Here is an 18,454-nt window from a genome sequence, read left to right as displayed (position 1 = left end):
GGAGGAATGTCCAACTTCATGCAGGTTTCACACGTTCATCACAAACCCACGGTATGGTCCTGACAAACCTATATACATAGTGCAAATGTGGTACTCGAACAACTCGACCGCAGCAGTTCCTGGTACGCCTAAGGGACGCAACTCTACCCAACAAATTTAACGCCTAAGACGACCGGGCATTTCATACACCGTCAAAAACACTTAAAACATGACACAAAGCAACACAATACAACGGGGGAACTGTTTAATGGAAGACAACTAACGAGTTACTTTCATCCCACGACAAGGAAGGGCCGTCCATTAGGGACGTGGACGTTGTCGGCGTGGACGTGTGGGTGGGTGTTGTGGTGGACGACCCCACTGGGCAGCAGACGCTGGTTACCGGCGTAAGCATATGCCTGAGGGACCAAAAAATGAATTTATAGGGAGACAGATATACAGGTCTTTTTTTCAGTTCCCTGAAACACCAGTTCATGTGTAGTTGCTCAAGTTTTTTGGTTGTTTTTTTTTGCAGTGAAATATTCATAAGGCTAAGTGAGTGAGTTACGTTTAGCGCCGCTTTTAACAGTATTCCAGTTAAATCACGGCGTGTCAGCTGAATGTGGGAGGAAAGCCCGAACTGATGCATGTCTCAGACGTTTACCACTTCGGTGAAAACCCACGAGCACGGGTATGGTGCTGACAAACCTAGAAACATAATCGGGGCGAACCTGGATTCAAACCCACAATCATAGGTTTCTGGTGTGCCCAAGGGACGCAACTCTGCACAGCGAATCGTGGCGCCTTAGAAGACGGGGCTACCACTGGCCCCTATAATGCTTAGTCCCACACTGATCACAAAATGTAGACCATCACATCACACTCACCAGTACGAAGTACATTGTTAGTCTGAAACGCTTCTAAGAAAATATAGTGAAAAGCTTAATGTCATGAAAGTAGTATTAGGACCGCCTCTGTGATGGATAGAGTGTCTGCCAGAAAACGGAAGATCCGTGGTTCGATACCCGCAGAGCCACACTAAAAGAGGGGACCCTTTCAACAACAACCTTTAATCACTCTAGGTGACCACCAGCGGTGTTACATGAGCAATACAATGTATTTCAAATATAACAACACTGCCCTGGAGGTGGACCTGAATAATATCCTCAATGTGTCAGCCGGAAAATCTAACATGGATCCGTTATAAACGACAATTCGCTTTATCTCCCCATGTCAGAATGACGAGATCTGATTGGTCCATTTTGTTAAAATACGATGTATCCTGCCTTGGAGGGGAATAAATTTCTCAGCGGGCGAATAAATGCCTTATACCCCGCCACGAGCAAATCAGGTTGCTCGTGGATTTCTGACAGGCATAATAAATCCCTTATACCCCGCTTCAAAGCAAAATGTACACGCTTTTTCCGAGTCAATGGAAGTCACGTGACAAAGCAAGGGGAACATGGGGTTTTATGCATCCCTGGTTAGGTTTTTATACCCCGAGTGATCCTGCTTCAACATACAATGTCCGTGGCACAGAGAACCTGTTATCAACTTACCAAGTCCATATAAGCGTTGAATTCTGCTCTGGAGATGGTTCCGCTCCCTGAATAAGACAAAGACCATTGCTTTACAATAAGTGACGAGGCGATGTTTATCATTGTCTTTGTTTTGATTGTGACGCGAGTGATGGGGGTTTAACTGTATTTCAGGTACATGTATAAAGGTGCGAACGGGTAGCCTAGTTGTTAAAGCGTTAGCTCGTCACGCCGAAGACTACTCTTGGAGTGAAGTGAGTGAGTTGGGTTTAACGCCCTTTAACATTATTCCAGTTATATCACAGCGTGTCAGCTTAATGTGGGAGGAAAGCCCGAAGTGATGCAGGTCTCAGACGTTCACCACATCGGTGAAACCCACGTGCACCGGCATATTGCTGACAAACCTAGAAATATAATCGGAGAGAACCGGGATTCGAACCCACAAACTGGCGTGCCCAAGGGACGCCACTCTACACAGCGAATTGCTGTATCTTTAACAATTGCCCCCAGTTTCGATTTCACGAGGATGTGCCCATTCTAGAAAAAATACACTCATTAATTTAGGATAGGGTGCGAACTCATGCGCTCGACTGCCCCGGTGGACAAAGTCTCACTTGTTACCGTGGAGACACGGTATTCTCGCGGTTTCTCGTTCACCTGATGATAAAGCTACAGCGGATTACCATCAGTGTCGGCGATGTTCATCATCGGAAGGATATCCTCCTCGGTGATAACCTCATCCCTGACGCCGTCGAAGTAGGAGAAGAGACCGTCGGCGATCTTCTCGGTGTCGAGGTAGGCGTTGATCCAGTAGAACTTGAAGTCGTTTCGGGATGTGGCTGTCGGTGTCGTTGCGCCAGGCTCTGTACAGACACGACGCCGAATTGAAAACCAGTTTACGTGTTACGAGGGTCAACAGCTAATTCTAGTGGTCCAGTGTATAGATCATGTGCCCCGAGAGCAGAAGGTCGGTTGATCGTGGGTCGGTGGCCACGTCATACAAAAAGACGTTAAAATGTGGCACTTGTTGTTACCCTGCCTGGGGATCGACATTACGAGGATAAAACACGGATTGGTCGGCTTGGAGTCAGGATACTGAATCTTAGTGGGGTGTCTGTGTTAAACTGCGCCATGGTATCTCAGAGAGCATAAGTCGAATGCAAGAAGTGCCAACACACACACACGTGCACACACACACACACACACACACACACACACACACACACACACACACACACACACACACACACGCGCGCGCGCGCGCGCGCACACACGCACACACACACAGGAAGTGAAACTGGGATCCGAAACCACGATTATCGGATCCTAGGGGAAGCGAATTGCGGCGCCTTATACGACTGAACCAACGGGTGCTGATAAATTATGTATCATAATCGGAGCGTAGACGGTATTCGAACAAACAGGACCCTGATTCGTGTAAGGGACATAATTCTGCACAACTGTTAGCACGCTATAGCTAATTAGGTCACCGTGTCCTTCAAAGTAGGTATGTCTACATAATACATGTCATAATTTTATAAGTAATAACGTAATAACGTACGTGGTCGCATCATGTTTCGAAAAAACAACCCAACCAGCGTCGTCGTGAGGGGAGGAGAGTTGCCGTTCAACATGTCGTTCCATATCTGTGTGTACTGCTGTGCCTGGCTACAGCTGAAAGTCAACATTTAACACTCTTTAAAATTTTCGGTTTACGAATTCGAGCGACCTTTCGAAGAAAATGGAATAAAAATAGTTGAATTTGTTTTAATTCTTTGACATATTATACAATACAACTACAAAGGCATAGAGGTTAAAATTAATTTATGACTTTTAAAAAAATGATTAATTGTATTGTCTCTCGCCACTGCTATCTTCTCATGAAGAGAACGGGCCGTAGGGGTAGCCTTTTGCGTAAAGTTTTCCCTCGTCACACCAGTGACCCGGGTTCGACTCCCTACACGAGTAGAGTGAAACCCATTTGTGGTGTCCCCCCGCCATGATATTGCTGGAATATTGCTAAAAGCGGCGTTAAACGTTTAAAGAAAACCAAACCATATCGGAAGTGAAGTCATATATATGTTTCTGTAAAGTACCAAACACCCCTTGAACAATATTAGCAGGTATTATTATACCGACCGACAACGTTATACCTACAAAACTGAAGCGATATTAAGCAACAGAAATGTTAAATAGCTGATATGATCTGTAACAAATTCCATAATGCTTAAAATTATAAAACGTAGCTTCAGTGTCTGGCTGTGGAGAGCCACGTGGGATAACGTGGCACACCTGGCCGAGGGGATGCTAAGCTTGTCGTTAAGGCCAAACAAGGGGAATGGTAAGTTACAATGTGTGGCTCTGCGAATTGTTTGTCTTCGTTTCGATGATGCTTGGATCGTTGTTCATGCTGTCAACCACTGGTCTGTCTGTCTGAACTCAATTATTAACAGGGCGCCGTGATACAGATGGAATGTATGGGGCTTAAAATTGCATTTTGTTCTCCTAAATCCCACGAGGCAGGGAAATGTGTATCGGAGGGTTATGAACGCGCTAAACGGGTGAGTAGGACACTTCGTCCAAGCTGACTGTGTGTCATCGAAGATGGATCAGAAGGTGTTCGTACTATCGACCACTGGTTTTCATGGACCTTTTTTAACAATAATGATGTTCAAATCGTTCAGCTACGATATAAACTGCCGGACAAAAGAAAGTGTACTCTACAAATGCAATTTGGACCTGAAGTTTGCTGTGTTTCTGCGAGTGTATTCATCCTAGTAATGTTTTGACAGCGTTTGTAATTATTTGGTCAAATCCAAATGTTCAACTGTATACTTTCTTTTTAGGCAGTTCAGCTTTAATATTGCAGTAATACTGTCAGCCGTATTACGACATCCTGTACCTCTCCCAGCCAAGCAAACGAGTTAGTCAGCTCTAACGACATGCATGGCAACTGGCACGTATTAATCTCTCCGCCCTTTTTAACATAATGTGGGGACGAAAATAGATTCGTTATCTTTTCTTTATCTTATATACCTGAGAACTCGTTTTCTGACGAACTCTATTTTTGTGGGTATTTGAGGCACGCGCACGTAGTATAAGTCATGTAAACTCACCCAGTTTAAGTCATGTAAATTCAACCAGTATAAGTCATGTAAACTCACCCAACAATAGCCAAAAACACGCAAACAAGTTTCAACTCCATCTGAAAGCAATCAAAGCATTTTTTACATTTTTATATCAAAATATTAAAATGAACAGATGTGATAGCAGAAAGTATAGAATAAATGCCGTCTGTTTAATTGATAATCGTCCCCGGAACATATATGAGTATTGTATTAATATAGACATGGGGGTCGGGGGTGTTTGTGCGTGCGTGCGTGCGTGCGTGCGTGCGTGCGTGCGTTCGTGCGTGCGTGCTTGCACTAGTTCAGACTGATGTCGGTGTTCTAATAGTGCTAGCCCACTGAGATACCATGCCGAAGTTTAACATGGATACCCCACTCAAACACTCCGAGCCGTCCTTATTTTGTCCCTTGATATCGAGCACTGACATCAAGCACCAAATGATGTTATATTTAGGACGCGAGTGGGCCTCGAACCACCTACCTTCCGCTCTCACGGGACCATTGAGGTGGTTGTATATGTATCAGGGAATCTGTATCGACCCCTTACATGTACAAACAGCCCGGAGCAAGGGGGAACCTGTAGCTTAAGGCGCAATTCTCCTGCAGAGATGCGCTTCTAAGGCGTAGCTGAGATTACCGATGGATCGAATCCCGAAGAATGTGTTTCTAGATTTTCAACAGCGTGATCGTAAGTTTCACCAAGTGATAAACGTCCAAGACTGCATCACTTCGGGCTTTCCTCCCACATCAAGCCGACAAGTGGCAATTTGAATGGAAATCTGTTGAAAGCGGCGTTAAACTCACTAGATCCGTGTTTCTGATGGCATAATATATTTACCATTCACGGAAATAAGGATGCTTAACATTATTTAAACTATGTAGTACTTCTGTAAATAAATATTCATTTAACAACACTGTCGTGTCAGTAAATAACGTTTGTTAACTTAAAGAACACATTTGAATGTACCACATTGTTTTGAACAACGGGCGACGGTGATATTTTAATATTATATTCTTTTTCCACATTGTTTTGAACAACGGGCGACGGTGATATTTTAATATTATATTCTTTTAGAGTTTTTAATTAACAACAGTTGAAGAGCATATCTATCACATAATCTAAGCAGAAACCCACCTTCCTTTTCCAGCTGACAAATAGTGAACTGCTGATCCCGCCTTATCTTTCTCCCACGTCACTCCTCGAAGCTCCCCGGATCGCGTCAGTGTACGACCGTGGAGTTTTATATAGAGCGGAGTTACTGGAAGTACTGACATTCAGTGCGGAGTTACCGGAAGTAATGACATTTAGTCCGGAGTTACCGGAAGTGTTGACATGTAGCCCTGCGTTACCTGAAGTATTGATATTTAGCTCGCAATTGCAGGTATTCGAAAACATGGCTAATTGAACCGGGTTAAATTCAATCACATATGTCACGTCAACTTACTCGTTTCCCTCTCCTCTCCTTGCCTCTGCCATTTGTACGTCATTTAAAACAGTCTCTACCTTCTTATTTCACATTCTGACAAATAGTTTGAAGTATGTGTAATCTGAAAGTTGAACATGCAAATATTCCAATTAAGGATAGAAGTTCGCTTCGCGCATCATGGAAAACGTGCTTACGTGAGGCACTGTCTTCAGCTGATGAACGTCAACAAATACAACATCAATCCTTATATTGACAGAAACATAAATCATAACAAAACAATCCATTAAACATCAAACTTTAATTATTTAAAGCGAACTATATGAACGCTGAGGATCGTAACGTCGTGACGTCATCCGTCCCAAACATTCCATTTGGAGTGATATCCCTTGATTTTACAAACGGCAGAAAATGGCGGCTACGGCAATGTCATTCACTTGAAATAAAAGTTGCACCATGTAAAGTTGGCGTTGGAAAGAAATCCAGACCCGGCTGATGCTGAAAATGGATTGATATTAACGTTCTGTGAACTGTGGGTGAGTGTTTGAGTCATACTACGGCAGCTGATGACGGGGATTACCACTTGAGGCGGCGCGGTTGGATTTCCCGAAACAATACACGGCAGTGTGAAGCTCAGTGATTTCTTTTGGTAAGTCAAGCATTCTCTGTTACGACACGACATATACATGATCTGTCTGGCTTCAAAGCCAACATCATCCATAGCCCGAATCGATGTCGCGCTCAGTTTTCGTAAATGATTTTTAATGTTATTTTTAGACATTGAGGAATTCCCCTAAAGTAGTTCTGTATGTCTCCGTTCGATTGACAACGTAATCACGTGACATACTGACGTTCATCGGGAAATGAACGACAGTCAGTTTGGTAGTGTTCACCTAGACGAGGTCACCCCTGTCAATATTCGTATATGGGTACTGGTATATTTTCTTTAAAGGAAACAAGATAAAACATGTTTTGTTTCTAGGTACTTGTTAAAATTATGTGGATATTGACCGAATTGTTAAAACCTGTTATCCTGGTATCCTGGTTAAAACAGTTGTGATCTACAATACTAAACTGCCATGGCAAAGAAAGTATACACTTGTAAATTGGATTTGACAAAACATTACAAACATGATCACAATGTTCCTAGTCTGCAAACAGTCTCCGACACACTGCTATACCCTCAAATAAATCACCATCGAATAACCATGTCTTGTTTCTTTCATTTTAAGTAATCATCAAACATTTCTCATTAAGTCGCTGCACCATGTTTACTCTGCGATCAAGCAAGATGGTTACTGTCTTACATTCTGATGTCATCACCTATTTTAATAGGTTCTTCACATGCATTCCATGCGCGAACAACTAGCGGCAGAGGGGTTGTCTATGTGGGGGTGGTTTAGTTCTTCACATACATTCCATCCGTGAACAACTAGAGGCAGAGGGGGTGTCTATGTGAGGGTGGTTTAGTTCTTCACATACATTCCATCCGTGAACAACTAGAGGCAGAGGGGGTGTCTATGTGAGGGTGGTTTAGTTCTTCACATACATTCCATCCGTGAACAACTAGAGGCAGAGGGGGTGTCTATGTGAGCTTGGTTTAGTTCTTCACAGTGCACATATACCATAGAACGCTAGAACATGACGTGTGACATGATATGAGAGACATGCACGTCGCTATATAAGTGCAGTAAGACAGCGACGTTAAACCCCATTTTCACCTCTCCTATGATCAAGGAAGAAGAGTTATGAAGCTAAACACAGTATGATAGCCCTTCCTGATGCTTCTAAGCTTGGCGGGGTCACGGGTGGCCCAGTCGTCTTAGGCACTGCGATTCCATGATTGTGGGTTCGAATCCAGGTTCGCCCCGATTATGTTTCTAGGTATGTCAGCACCATACCCGTGTTCGTGGGTTTTACCGAAGTGGTAAACGTCTGAAACCTGTATCACTTCGGGCTTTCCTCCCACATTAAGCTGACACGCCGTGATATAACTGGAATACTGTTAAAGCGGCGTTACACCCAACTCACTCACTCGCTCTAAGCTGGTCACCTTATGAATCATACTCGTAACCAACGGTAACCTTTCTTCTGTCGTATGTACTTTGATTTTCAAGTGACGATCGGTACCTAGATCCGTGACACACTGGCGAGTGAGTGAATGTTTAGAGGCCCTGTGTTCATTTTTCCCTTATATCACGAGGTGTCAGCTGTTATAAGACAAATACTATCCGTGCTCCATTTGGTCACGACCTTGACCAGGATATACCCCGCTCTGAAATCCGTCATTCATTTAGCAGACAATGTAGAAAAGATTATATGTAACATACATTTATATATTATTTGAATATATTATTTATAGCCAATCAGATCGCGACCGTTTTGTCAACGGGGTATGTCAATGCCAAAGTTTTCTATTTACAGTGAACATTGTTGAAATTGTCCCCGAACGAACTTGGTGAATTCACCTCGTCAAATCCCTTTCCTTTTATAAAGTACTGACGCTGGTTGGTTCCTAACAGCTTGTAGTTGATTTCTCGAGTTACAAACCCCTCTTGTCAACACAAAGCTGTGTAGTTTGGTCTAATAAAAGGTCATATCCCAAGACCCGTGAAGATACGGAGTAGAATTGGTCTTCAGCAACCCATTCCTGTCGTAAAAGACGACAGTGCTTGTCGACTAACGGGATCGGGTTGTCAGGCTCGTTGACTTGGTTGATGCATGTCATCGTTTCTCAATTGTGTGGATCGAAGCTCATGATGTCAATCACTGGATTGTCTGGTCCAGACACGATTAATTACAGACCGCCGTCATATAGCAGGAATATTGCGGCGTTAAACAACAAACAAACAAACAAATCATATCTCCAATTGTTTATCATTTGGGACGCCAAATTCTGTGGACCATTCATCTGACGTCTGCTTCAAACCTCACCTCAAATCGTGGTATCGATGCTCATGATTTTAATCACTGGATTGTCTGGTCCAGTCTTAATTATTTACAGACCGTCGTCATATAGCTGGAATATTGCTGAGTGGGGCGTTAAACAACAAACACACCAACCAACCAACAACTTTAAGGGTGACGAGGGAACGCTGTAACCACTGGACTATCCCATAGTGCCTGCATCTTCCCGAGGCAAGAGAGTTAACTGACTTAAAAGTCCAGTTTCCACCCTTGCCGAACTGGAATTACTGGGCTCGATCGTAGCGCCCCCAGTGGCTATTACCAGTTATGTCCCTTCTAAGCCTCTCCTATGGACCAATCATATTCCACCTCTCGTATCACTTCCGTTTGCTTCACACATAATGGTGGCCTCCAGTCAGGACGATCTGATCGATAATCAAGATCTGTATTGTGATAAAACGGGTCTTACATCGCGAAATGTATCAAATCACGTGCGCACCTTGATTAAAAACATGAAAATATTTGGAAAATATCTGCTGACAACGAGTCGGCCGTGCACATGCTTTGCAAATCCTGGAATCGACCGCACTCAGCATGACAGTTTACGAAACGGATTTCGATTTCGGTGCGCGATTATGCATTGACTCGCTTGTCCAGCCAAAATGTAACTCCATAATACCAGCCTTGTTCGGCAAGGGTGGAAACTGGACTTTTATAGTCAGTTAACTCTCTTGCCTCGGGGAGATGCCGTACCTGTGGCTATCATTTGGAATGACGATGATCAAAATGATGAAGAAGAAGAAGTAGATGATGATGATGATGATGATGATGCAGGAATATTGCGGCGTTAAACAACAAACGAACAAACAAATCATATCTCCAATTGTTTATCATTTGGGACGCCAAATTCTGTGGACCATTCATCTGACGTCTGCTTTAAACCTCACCTCAAATCGTGGTATCGATGCTCATGATTTTAATCACTGGAATGTCTGGTCCAGACTCAATTAATTACAGACCGTCGTCATATAGCTGGAATATTGCTGAGTGGGGCGTTAAACAACAAACACACCAACCAACCAACAACTTTCAGGGTGACGAGGGAACGCTGTTACCACTGGACTAACCCATAGCGCCTGCATCTTCCCGAGGCAAGAGACCTAACTGACTTAAAAGAACTAGGCTGGAATTACTGGGCTCGATCGTAGCGCCCCCAGTGGCTATTACCAGTTATGTCCCTTCTAAGCCTCTCCTATGGACCAATCAGATTCCACCTCTCGTATCACTTGCGTTTGCTTCACACATAATGGTGGCCTCCAGTCAGGACGATCTGATCGATAATCAAGATCTGTATTGTGATAAAACGGGTCTTACATCGCGAAATGTATCAAATCACGTGCGCACCTTGATTAAAAACATGAAAATATTTGGAAAATATCTGCTGACAACGAGTTGGCCGTGCACATGCTTTGCAAATCCTGCAATCGACCGAACTCTGCATGACAGTTTACGAAACGGATTTCGATTTCGATGCGCGATTATGCATTGACTCGTTAGTCCAGCCAAAATGTAACTCCATAATACCAGCCTAGTTCGGCAAGGGTGGAAACTGGACTTTTATAGTCAGTTAACTCTCTTGCCCCGGGGAAATGCCGTACCTGTGGCTATCATTTGGAATGACGATTATCAAAATGATGAAGAAGAAGTAGATGATGATGATGATGATGATGATGATGATGAAATTTACGTGAACACAGCTTAACAGTTGGGCTACTATATCAAGTACTCTGACGTCATGTGTACAAATACAGGTATCAAATGTACGTTCGACACCTCTAAATGTATCAGCTGTCATGGGGATGGATCTTATGTCATAAAGAAATATTCCTTTAAACTAGATTAAACATTTATTCCATAATTCACGTCTCAGCCAAAGAATGGCTTCCCTTGGTGGTGGAGGTGGTGGTGGTTGTTCCCATGTTGGTGGGCCTGGCCATGGGCATGATGGGCGTTGCTAGGAAACAAGCGTTGATTCCCGGCGTAATCGTAAGCCTGAACAAACACAGATAATGCTGATCGAGAATTAACAATTTCAGACATGAATTGCAGCAAAAATGCATTTACATTACCCCTGAACAAAGTATTCCTTTATGTGCAGTGATCATTTCCCAACGTTGTCATTTCATAGTGAGTGAACTGACGTCGGATGTGGAAATCTATTCGGGACCAGGCCAACTCATTCCCAGAGCAGCCATCCACGTCATCGTGGCACAGTAATATGCAATCAGCACCACTCGGCCATTTCCGTAACCTGCAAGAAGACTCATCCCCCTATCGATGAATGTGATGTGCGAAAATACGAAAATCCAATCAGGATGAGCGTATGACTTCAAGTACTTCGGTCAAAGAATCCCTCATGAATATTTTTTTGTATTTTACATGTATTGCATCTAAAAATATACCCATACACAGTTAGACGTGTTCAGTTATACTGTATAAATATCGTAAGTCCAAATGTGTTTTAAATAGCATCTGAAATATATATGACATGGGGGAAATATAGGTGAATCATTATGCAACGCGTTTGCGCTCAGACGGAACCCAGTCGAAGAAATGGCCACGAGAAGGGCACGAGTCGCTATTCGGCTTGTCCGGAATATCACGAAGTGGTCACGATTGGCAATCAGCCAAGTCACACAACCTGACCAACCGATCCCATTTTAGTCGGGCCACTTTATATGATCTGCTCCTCCAGGCCATCACGTTACAGCTCAAAACTGATACAATGAATATACTATACTTACAAGATCCATGTAGGAATTAAATTCAGCCCTGCTAAGAACCCCGTCGCCTACAATTGAGAATGGAACCACGTCTAAGCATTGTATCCATTTGTAACCGAACAAGGAACAACGAACAAAGAAAAGGTAAAAGCAACTAAAATATAATATAAGCAATTCCAGCAATATCACGGTGGGGACACCACACAGCAGTATTCCTGATCTGATCTGATCGGTTGAGGAATTCAGATGTGGGATGCTATTAATCGAATCGAGACTAGACAAAGTGAGTGAATTTGGTTTAACGCCGCTAACAGGACTCGGCATCGGGAGTACAAAATGGGGTTGCGGCCTTAAAAAAGGCAGGGATGGTGCACCTCACATGAGCGCGGACGATAGGAAGTGAGTGAGTGAGTTTGGTGTAACGCCGCTTTTAACATTATTCCAGTTATATCACGGCGTGTAAGCTTAATGTGGGAGGAAAGCCCGAAGTGATGCAGGTCTTAGACATTTACCACTTCGGTGAAACCTACGAGCACGGGTATGGTGCTGACAAACATAGAAACATAATCGGGGCGAACCTGGATTCGAACCCACAATCATAGGTTTCTGACGTGTCCAAGGGACGCGAATCGCGACGCCTTAGATGACTGGGCCGCTCGTGCCCCCCAATTCTACACCGGCATAAACTTACCGTCTCTGTCAGCAATATTCATCAGAGGAAGTAGATCATTTCCATCGATGATTTCATCCTTGTGGCCGTCGAAGAAGGAGAAGAGGCCGTCTGCTATCCTCTCCGTATCATGATATGCCTCTATCCAGAAGAACTTGAAGTCTGCCCGGGTCGTAGCAGTGGGATCTTCGGGAGCAGGTGCTGAAATTATGAATGAGTGAGTTGAGTTTTACGTCGCTTGTATCAACATTTCAGCAAGATATCAAGGCGGAGGACACCAGAAATGGCTTTCATACATTGTACCCATGTCGAACCTGGGTCTTCGGCGTGACGAGCGAATACTCGAACCTGCCGCCTCGGTTCTGAAATAAACGATAATTATCGCATAGATCACGTTCTGTTCGACGTATAGCAGCTATTTGTTTTCAGACGAGTCACCACATTCTTTGAATTTGTTTTGAAATTTGTTGGTAATTATGACTGAGCAACGGACAGAGTGGAACACCTAAGATTCATGACGCAAGATGGCACGGTAGACACGAATGAGGACCACATTTCTAATGACTGTCTACTTGGTTCAAAGGAGGCTACTCTCGTAGCTTCACGAAGTTCAAGGTTGGAAGTACCGAGGCGATGAATGTGATGCTGCTGCACTGAATGTTTGGGCGACAGAAGTTTCAAATGTTTGGGTGACAGAGGTTTCAAATGTTTTGGAGACAGAGGTTTCAAATGTTTGGGCGACAGAGTTTTCAAATGTTTGGGCGACAGAGGTTTCAAATGTTAAGCATACTCAATAACACCCGCAAAGCTGAAAACACATTGTGAATTTATTGTAAGTTTCTGAATCACTTTCTCTCTATATGCGCTTTCATAGTTGTGGTATGCTCCCGAATGCTATGGCGTCATTTGGAGTGAGATGGCGTCATGATACAATGGATAACGTCACGTGCTTCCATGTGGCCGGGCCAGTAGCATCTTTTTCAAATTTATGATTGAGAAAGAGGTGACACTTATGAAGAAAATAGAATGTATACGCAGTAAATAGTCCAGAAGGTTTCAGGTCAGATTGCAGCACATGTTGCCATTCATTTTACAATGCCATTTAACAACGTTTATCAACCAATCAGATTGCAGCACACATTGCCATTCATTTTATAATCCCAGTTAACAACGTTTAACAACTAATCAGATTGCAGCACAAGTTGCCATTCATTTTACAATACCATTTAACAACGTTTATCAACCAGTCAGATTGCAGCACACAGTGCCATTCATTTTATAATCCGTGACAGTGACATGATATTTCGGGATAGTTTCGGTCTTGTCGCCCGTTAATCAATAGACACCTTCAATCGGTTAGTAGGTTCTGATAGTTTTCCAATCACGACACCAAACACGAGTTCATGGTCTGATATTGTTCTTAACTAAATAAAATGATCTATGAGGACATGTGACAAAGACAGGCCAGGCCCGAAAACTTAAAAATGATACCGTCAAAATAAGGAGAGGAGAGCGCGGTTTGCAGTCGATCGAGTCGAATCCCGATCGTTCTAAGTTCCCCACTCATTGACGAGCCTGGCTGGTCTGATACTGTCGCGTATTGATAGATTGACTGAAGAGTAAGTGAAACTAACGAGAGTATAAAGCTGATGTTGCGTTTCATTTTAAGCGAGTATAGATGCTAATGGGCACAATTCGGAGTAAGCTGACCCGATGCTGACAAGGCGATCTGCGAATTCATGGCTTAACTGACCATGACAAGGAACGACAATACGTTTAGGTAACTGTAGTAAGCTCCCACTTGACGCTTTAACGAAGTTAAGACACTACCGCCGCCCTCATCACCAAACACAGTCCCGTCCGCACGAGACGTTTCTGTTGTTTCGGTTGAAACTCGGTAGACACTCATTGCATTGTGTTCACACTGTGATAAGTTGTCAGGAATGTAGTACTTTTTAGTGTAAGCAGTTTGAGGAAGTGACTATATTTAAATGCTGGTGTGATATGTAAACTTCCGAAATAACATGGACTGATGTGGAATATTCTGTAATGCTCTAGTGCCACTAGACTGGTGAGAGCACTGTGTAGAAATTTCCCCTGTTTAAGAGACAAGGGCACACCTCTCGCATCATGTCATCGCGTCCAGACCAGATTTCTTGTGAAGATCACTCATCATCCCTGATTGCCTAGGCCTTTCTAAGAAGCTTGTAACACGTAACAATGTTTAGGCAACAGTGACTGAGTTCTACGTGTACGTACCTGGTCTCATCATTGCTCTGAAGTACAACCCGATCTGCGTGGTGTTGAGGGGGGCGCTACCACCCATCAGCATGTCCTGCCATATTTGGTCGTAGTTCTGAGCGAAGGATGGGCTAAAACAACATCTTCCTTGTATTAATCATTAGAAAATAAGGGAAGTATTATCACGTAATGGAGTGCCAAATGCTCAGGTAACAGTCTACAACCACGTCAGTGTTTCTGTTTCAGTGTCGTTACAGGCAGGATATGTTACTGACTCATGGCATACACTGTTGTTTCTGAGGGGAGGTAATTGTGAGTGAGTGAGTGTGGTTTTACGCCGCTTTTAGCAATATTCAATCAATATCACGGCGGGGGACACCAGAAATGGGCTTCACACATTGTACCCATGTCTGGTATCGAACCCGGGTCTTCGGCGTGACGAGCGAACGCTTTAACCACTAGGCTAACGGACCGCGGAGAGGCGACAAACAACAACAGCAACAACAACAGGACATTCACCCAGTGAAGCCCAGTGAACAACTAATACTACACTCAGGCCATCTTCCATTCTTAGTTGGTGGTCTTACTGATGGTGATATATTTGGTGCAGTAGAGATCGTTGTAAGTTTATTTGTAGTAATTGTCAGTGGCGGCAAATGATTTAAGCGCTACTAAAAGTCGAGTGCTGTCGTGACCAGATTTCAGTGGTCTGCAGCAAACATGACAGACGTAATCGTTCGAGAAGTTTCGGCATCGGACAGTTACTTGAAGGTTGGCGGTACATATATACGAGAGTCCAATCGCGGGACAATCGAGACCTTTAAACACTACTCAGGATTCACGAACCGAGACAGTGAACAATTCAGGACAATTCAGGATGTAAGTACAAATTCTGAAAGGGGCTCTTTTGAGGTGCTAATGAAATGTATGTGGCGTTTGCTAGGGGAAATGAGACTTTGTCAGATGTACTGTAGATGGTGTTAATCAAAAGCAGCTGGTCAGAATTGTGATTCGTTGAGGCTAATGATTTTGTTGGAAGATTTCAAGCAATGTGTGGTTATTGAGATTGGGACATATCTGGGTGAACATAAGGCAGGTCAGTTACTAGGCTGTAACCTCGGTCACTCATTGAAGTAACTCAGGCAGTATGGTTCCTCTCCCATGAATGGTCAGGATCATTTCAAGATTCGAAGTCAAGCAAGACGAGTAGTTCATTGCCTAAGACATCAGCAGGTTGGAAACATCATTCCAGTTTGAGGTGAGGTATTGGATGTAGATATTGTCACAAGCCAGTGCCACAAGAGAGCCGTGTACGCCAGCACATAAATCAGACACAAACCTCACCTCATGGTTTTGCTGGATACAGGTAGTGTATCTTCTTGTTTGCGAGTGACCACAATGGTGGCGATACACACTGTTACATATACTAGTATATAACAGTTCACGTGCAGTGGGTGGAATTTCCGGATTAACGGAGATTTATGGTATTTTGAATATTGTCCACCCGTTTCGTACATGCAAAGGTTTCCTTTCTTATATTGCTCTTCAAGCATCGGTTAAAATCATTTTAGTCAATTTGCAGGAAGATGAATAAAGTGTTAATACAGTGGGCTTACCTGACACAAAGCACAATTCCCAGGAGCAGGACAGGAGACATGGTTCCTGGAAATATTGGAACGTATTTCTACATAAAGTCGCCCACATGCAGTGGTTTTCTGGGGATATGTCCAATACAAAATAGCAGTTACACTCAAGACGATGTGTCTGTGTCGGTGTACGACCCATACAAAATAGCAGTTACACTGTATATGATGTGTCTATGTCGGTGTACGACCAATACAAAATAGCAGTTACACTCTAGATGATGTGTCTATGTCGGTGTACGACCCATACAAAATAGCAGTTACACTCTAGATGATGTGTCTATGTCGGTGTACGACCAATACGAAATAGCAGTAACACTCTAGATGATGTGTCTATGTCGGTGTACGACCAATACAAAATAGCAGTAACCCTCTAGATGATGTGTCTATGTCGGTGTACGACCAATGCAAAATAGCAGTAACACTCTAGATGATGTGTCTATGTCGGTGTACGACCTATACAAAATAGCAGTAACACTCTAGATGATGTGTCTATGTCGGTGTACGACCAATACAAAATAGCAGTTACACGCTAGATGATGTGTCTATGTCGGTGTACGACCAATACAAAATAGCAGTAACACTCTAGATGATGTGTCTATGTCGGTGTACGACCTATACAAAATAGAGGTAACACTCTAGTTGATGTGTCTATGTCGGTGTACGACCAATACAAAATAGAGGTAACACTCTAGATGATGTGTCTATGTCGGTGTACGACAAGTACAAAATAGAGGTAACACTCTAGATGATGTGTGTATGTCGGTGTACGACCCATACAAAATAGCAGTTACACTCTAGATGATGTGTCTATGTCGGTGTACGACCAATGCAAAATAGTGGTAACACTCTAGATGATGTGTCTATGTCGGTGTACGACCCATACAAAATAGCAGTTACACTCTAGATGATGTGTGTATGTCGGTGTACGACCAATGCAAAATAGTGGTAACACTCTAGATGATGTGTCTATGTCGGTGTACGACCCATACAAAATAGCAGTTACACTCTAGATGATGTGTGTATGTCGGTGTACGACCAATGCAAAATAGTGGTAACACTCTAGATGATGTGTCTATGTCGGTGTACGACCAATACAAAATAGCAGTTACACTCTAGATGATGTGTGTATGTCGGTATACGACCAATGCAAAATAGTGGTAACACTCTAGATGATGTGCCTATGTCGATGTACGACCTATACAAAATAGCAGTTACACTCTAGATGATGTGTCTATGTCGGTGTACGACCAATACAAAATAGCAGTTACACTCTAGATGATGTGTCTATGTCGGTGTACGACCAATACAAAATAGCAGTTACACTCTAGATGATGTGTCTATGTCGGTGTACGACCCATACAAAATAGCAGTTACATCGTTGTGTATTTGAGTCTATGTACGACCACTGACCACCGCGACAGAGCTGGAATATTGCTGACTGCGGCCAATATTAATCATTAACTCAAACACACATTGCTGCTTTTGTGTCCTCAATTCGACAGAGATCATTTTCAGACGCCTCGACCACTGGAAACAATTAATTTTTAAGTGAAAAACAAAGGCGGAGCCCGTCCATATATGTTTTGCATTTTTTCTGAAGATTGCATTTTTGCACTGAAGATTGCATTTTTGCGCTGAAGATCGCATTTTGTCACTGAAGATCGCATTTTGTCACTGAAGATTGCATTTTTTAACGCACGCAGCACACATGTGCCCTGAAGCCATACTACTTTACAACAAACGAAACAAATACAGGTTGATAGCCAAAGGAATAATGCTGTTCACACTTACGCTCTTGCACGTCCTGTAAGAAACACGATGTTGATTGCAGAATTGCCGCGTATTTAACACAGTCTGTGTGCTAATTTTAATACTTAGTTAAGATAACCTGTTGGCTCCGTTAACATGTTTAACTGTATAAATAGATCGCAACACACCTTTCTATATATGCTTTACTTTTGCTTCTTCTTGGAAGTTTCTCCAGTTTGTTTAATAGCTTGTGGATTGTGATACTTTACAGATTAAACCAGTGGGACTTTAGATGACTAGATCAACACAATGGTAGTCAGATGACTAGGCTACGAAGGAAAACCGGTGGTTGATAGCATGAGCATCGCCCCAACTCACTCACTCGCTCT

General features: G+C 43.2%; 2 protein-coding genes across 2 annotated transcripts; both read right to left on the bottom strand.

Annotated features, from left to right (window-relative positions):
• Positions 1 to 227: 227 nt before the first annotated feature.
• On the bottom strand, positions 228 to 5,887 carry LOC139477027 (uncharacterized). Its single transcript, XM_071259586.1, has 6 exons — positions 5,781 to 5,887; positions 4,682 to 4,722; positions 3,079 to 3,191; positions 2,201 to 2,380; positions 1,539 to 1,585; positions 228 to 398 (listed from the first exon to the last, which is right to left on the bottom strand). The coding sequence occupies exons 2-6, from the start codon at positions 4,720 to 4,722 to the stop codon at positions 273 to 275; spliced, it is 507 nt and encodes a 168-aa protein (XP_071115687.1). The 5' UTR covers positions 5,781 to 5,887; the 3' UTR covers positions 228 to 272.
• A 4,986-nt stretch (positions 5,888 to 10,873) lies between these two features.
• Positions 10,874 to 18,216, bottom strand: LOC139477030 (uncharacterized). The gene is made up of 6 exons (XM_071259590.1): positions 18,108 to 18,216; positions 16,287 to 16,332; positions 14,689 to 14,801; positions 12,451 to 12,630; positions 11,781 to 11,827; positions 10,874 to 11,028 (listed from the first exon to the last, which is right to left on the bottom strand). The coding sequence occupies exons 2-6, from the start codon at positions 16,325 to 16,327 to the stop codon at positions 10,903 to 10,905; spliced, it is 507 nt and encodes a 168-aa protein (XP_071115691.1). The 5' UTR covers positions 16,328 to 16,332; positions 18,108 to 18,216; the 3' UTR covers positions 10,874 to 10,902.
• Between the last annotated feature and the right edge of the window lie 238 nt (positions 18,217 to 18,454).

The sequence above is a fragment of the Haliotis cracherodii genome, unplaced genomic scaffold (assembly GCF_022045235.1).
Source record: "Haliotis cracherodii isolate W230 unplaced genomic scaffold, xgHalCrac1.p SCAF_30, whole genome shotgun sequence".
Taxonomy (NCBI): domain Eukaryota; kingdom Metazoa; phylum Mollusca; class Gastropoda; order Lepetellida; family Haliotidae; genus Haliotis; species Haliotis cracherodii.
This window is presented reverse-complemented; position numbering and strand designations above follow the sequence as displayed.

What these genes read in the sequence shown, in the direction of transcription:
- LOC139477027 (XM_071259586.1), bottom strand. Translation starts at nt 4,722, where the DNA reads ATGGAGTTGAAACTTGTTTGCGTGTTTTTGGCTATTGTTGG. An exon ending in GAACATCGCCGACACTGATG is followed by an intron (nt 1,586 to 2,200) that starts GTAATCCGCTGT and finishes TGTCTTATTCAG; the next exon opens with GGAGCGGAACCATCTCCAGA. An exon ending in TCAACGCTTATATGGACTTG is followed by an intron (nt 399 to 1,538) that starts GTAAGTTGATAA and finishes TTGGTCCCTCAG; the next exon opens with GCATATGCTTACGCCGGTAA.
- LOC139477030 (XM_071259590.1), bottom strand. Translation starts at nt 16,327, where the DNA reads ATGTCTCCTGTCCTGCTCCTGGGAATTGTGCTTTGTGTCAG. An exon ending in GGAATTGTGCTTTGTGTCAG is followed by an intron (nt 14,802 to 16,286) that starts GTAAGCCCACTG and finishes ATGTTGTTTTAG; the next exon opens with CCCATCCTTCGCTCAGAACT. An exon ending in CAGAGCAATGATGAGACCAG is followed by an intron (nt 12,631 to 14,688) that starts GTACGTACACGT and finishes TCATAATTTCAG; the next exon opens with CACCTGCTCCCGAAGATCCC.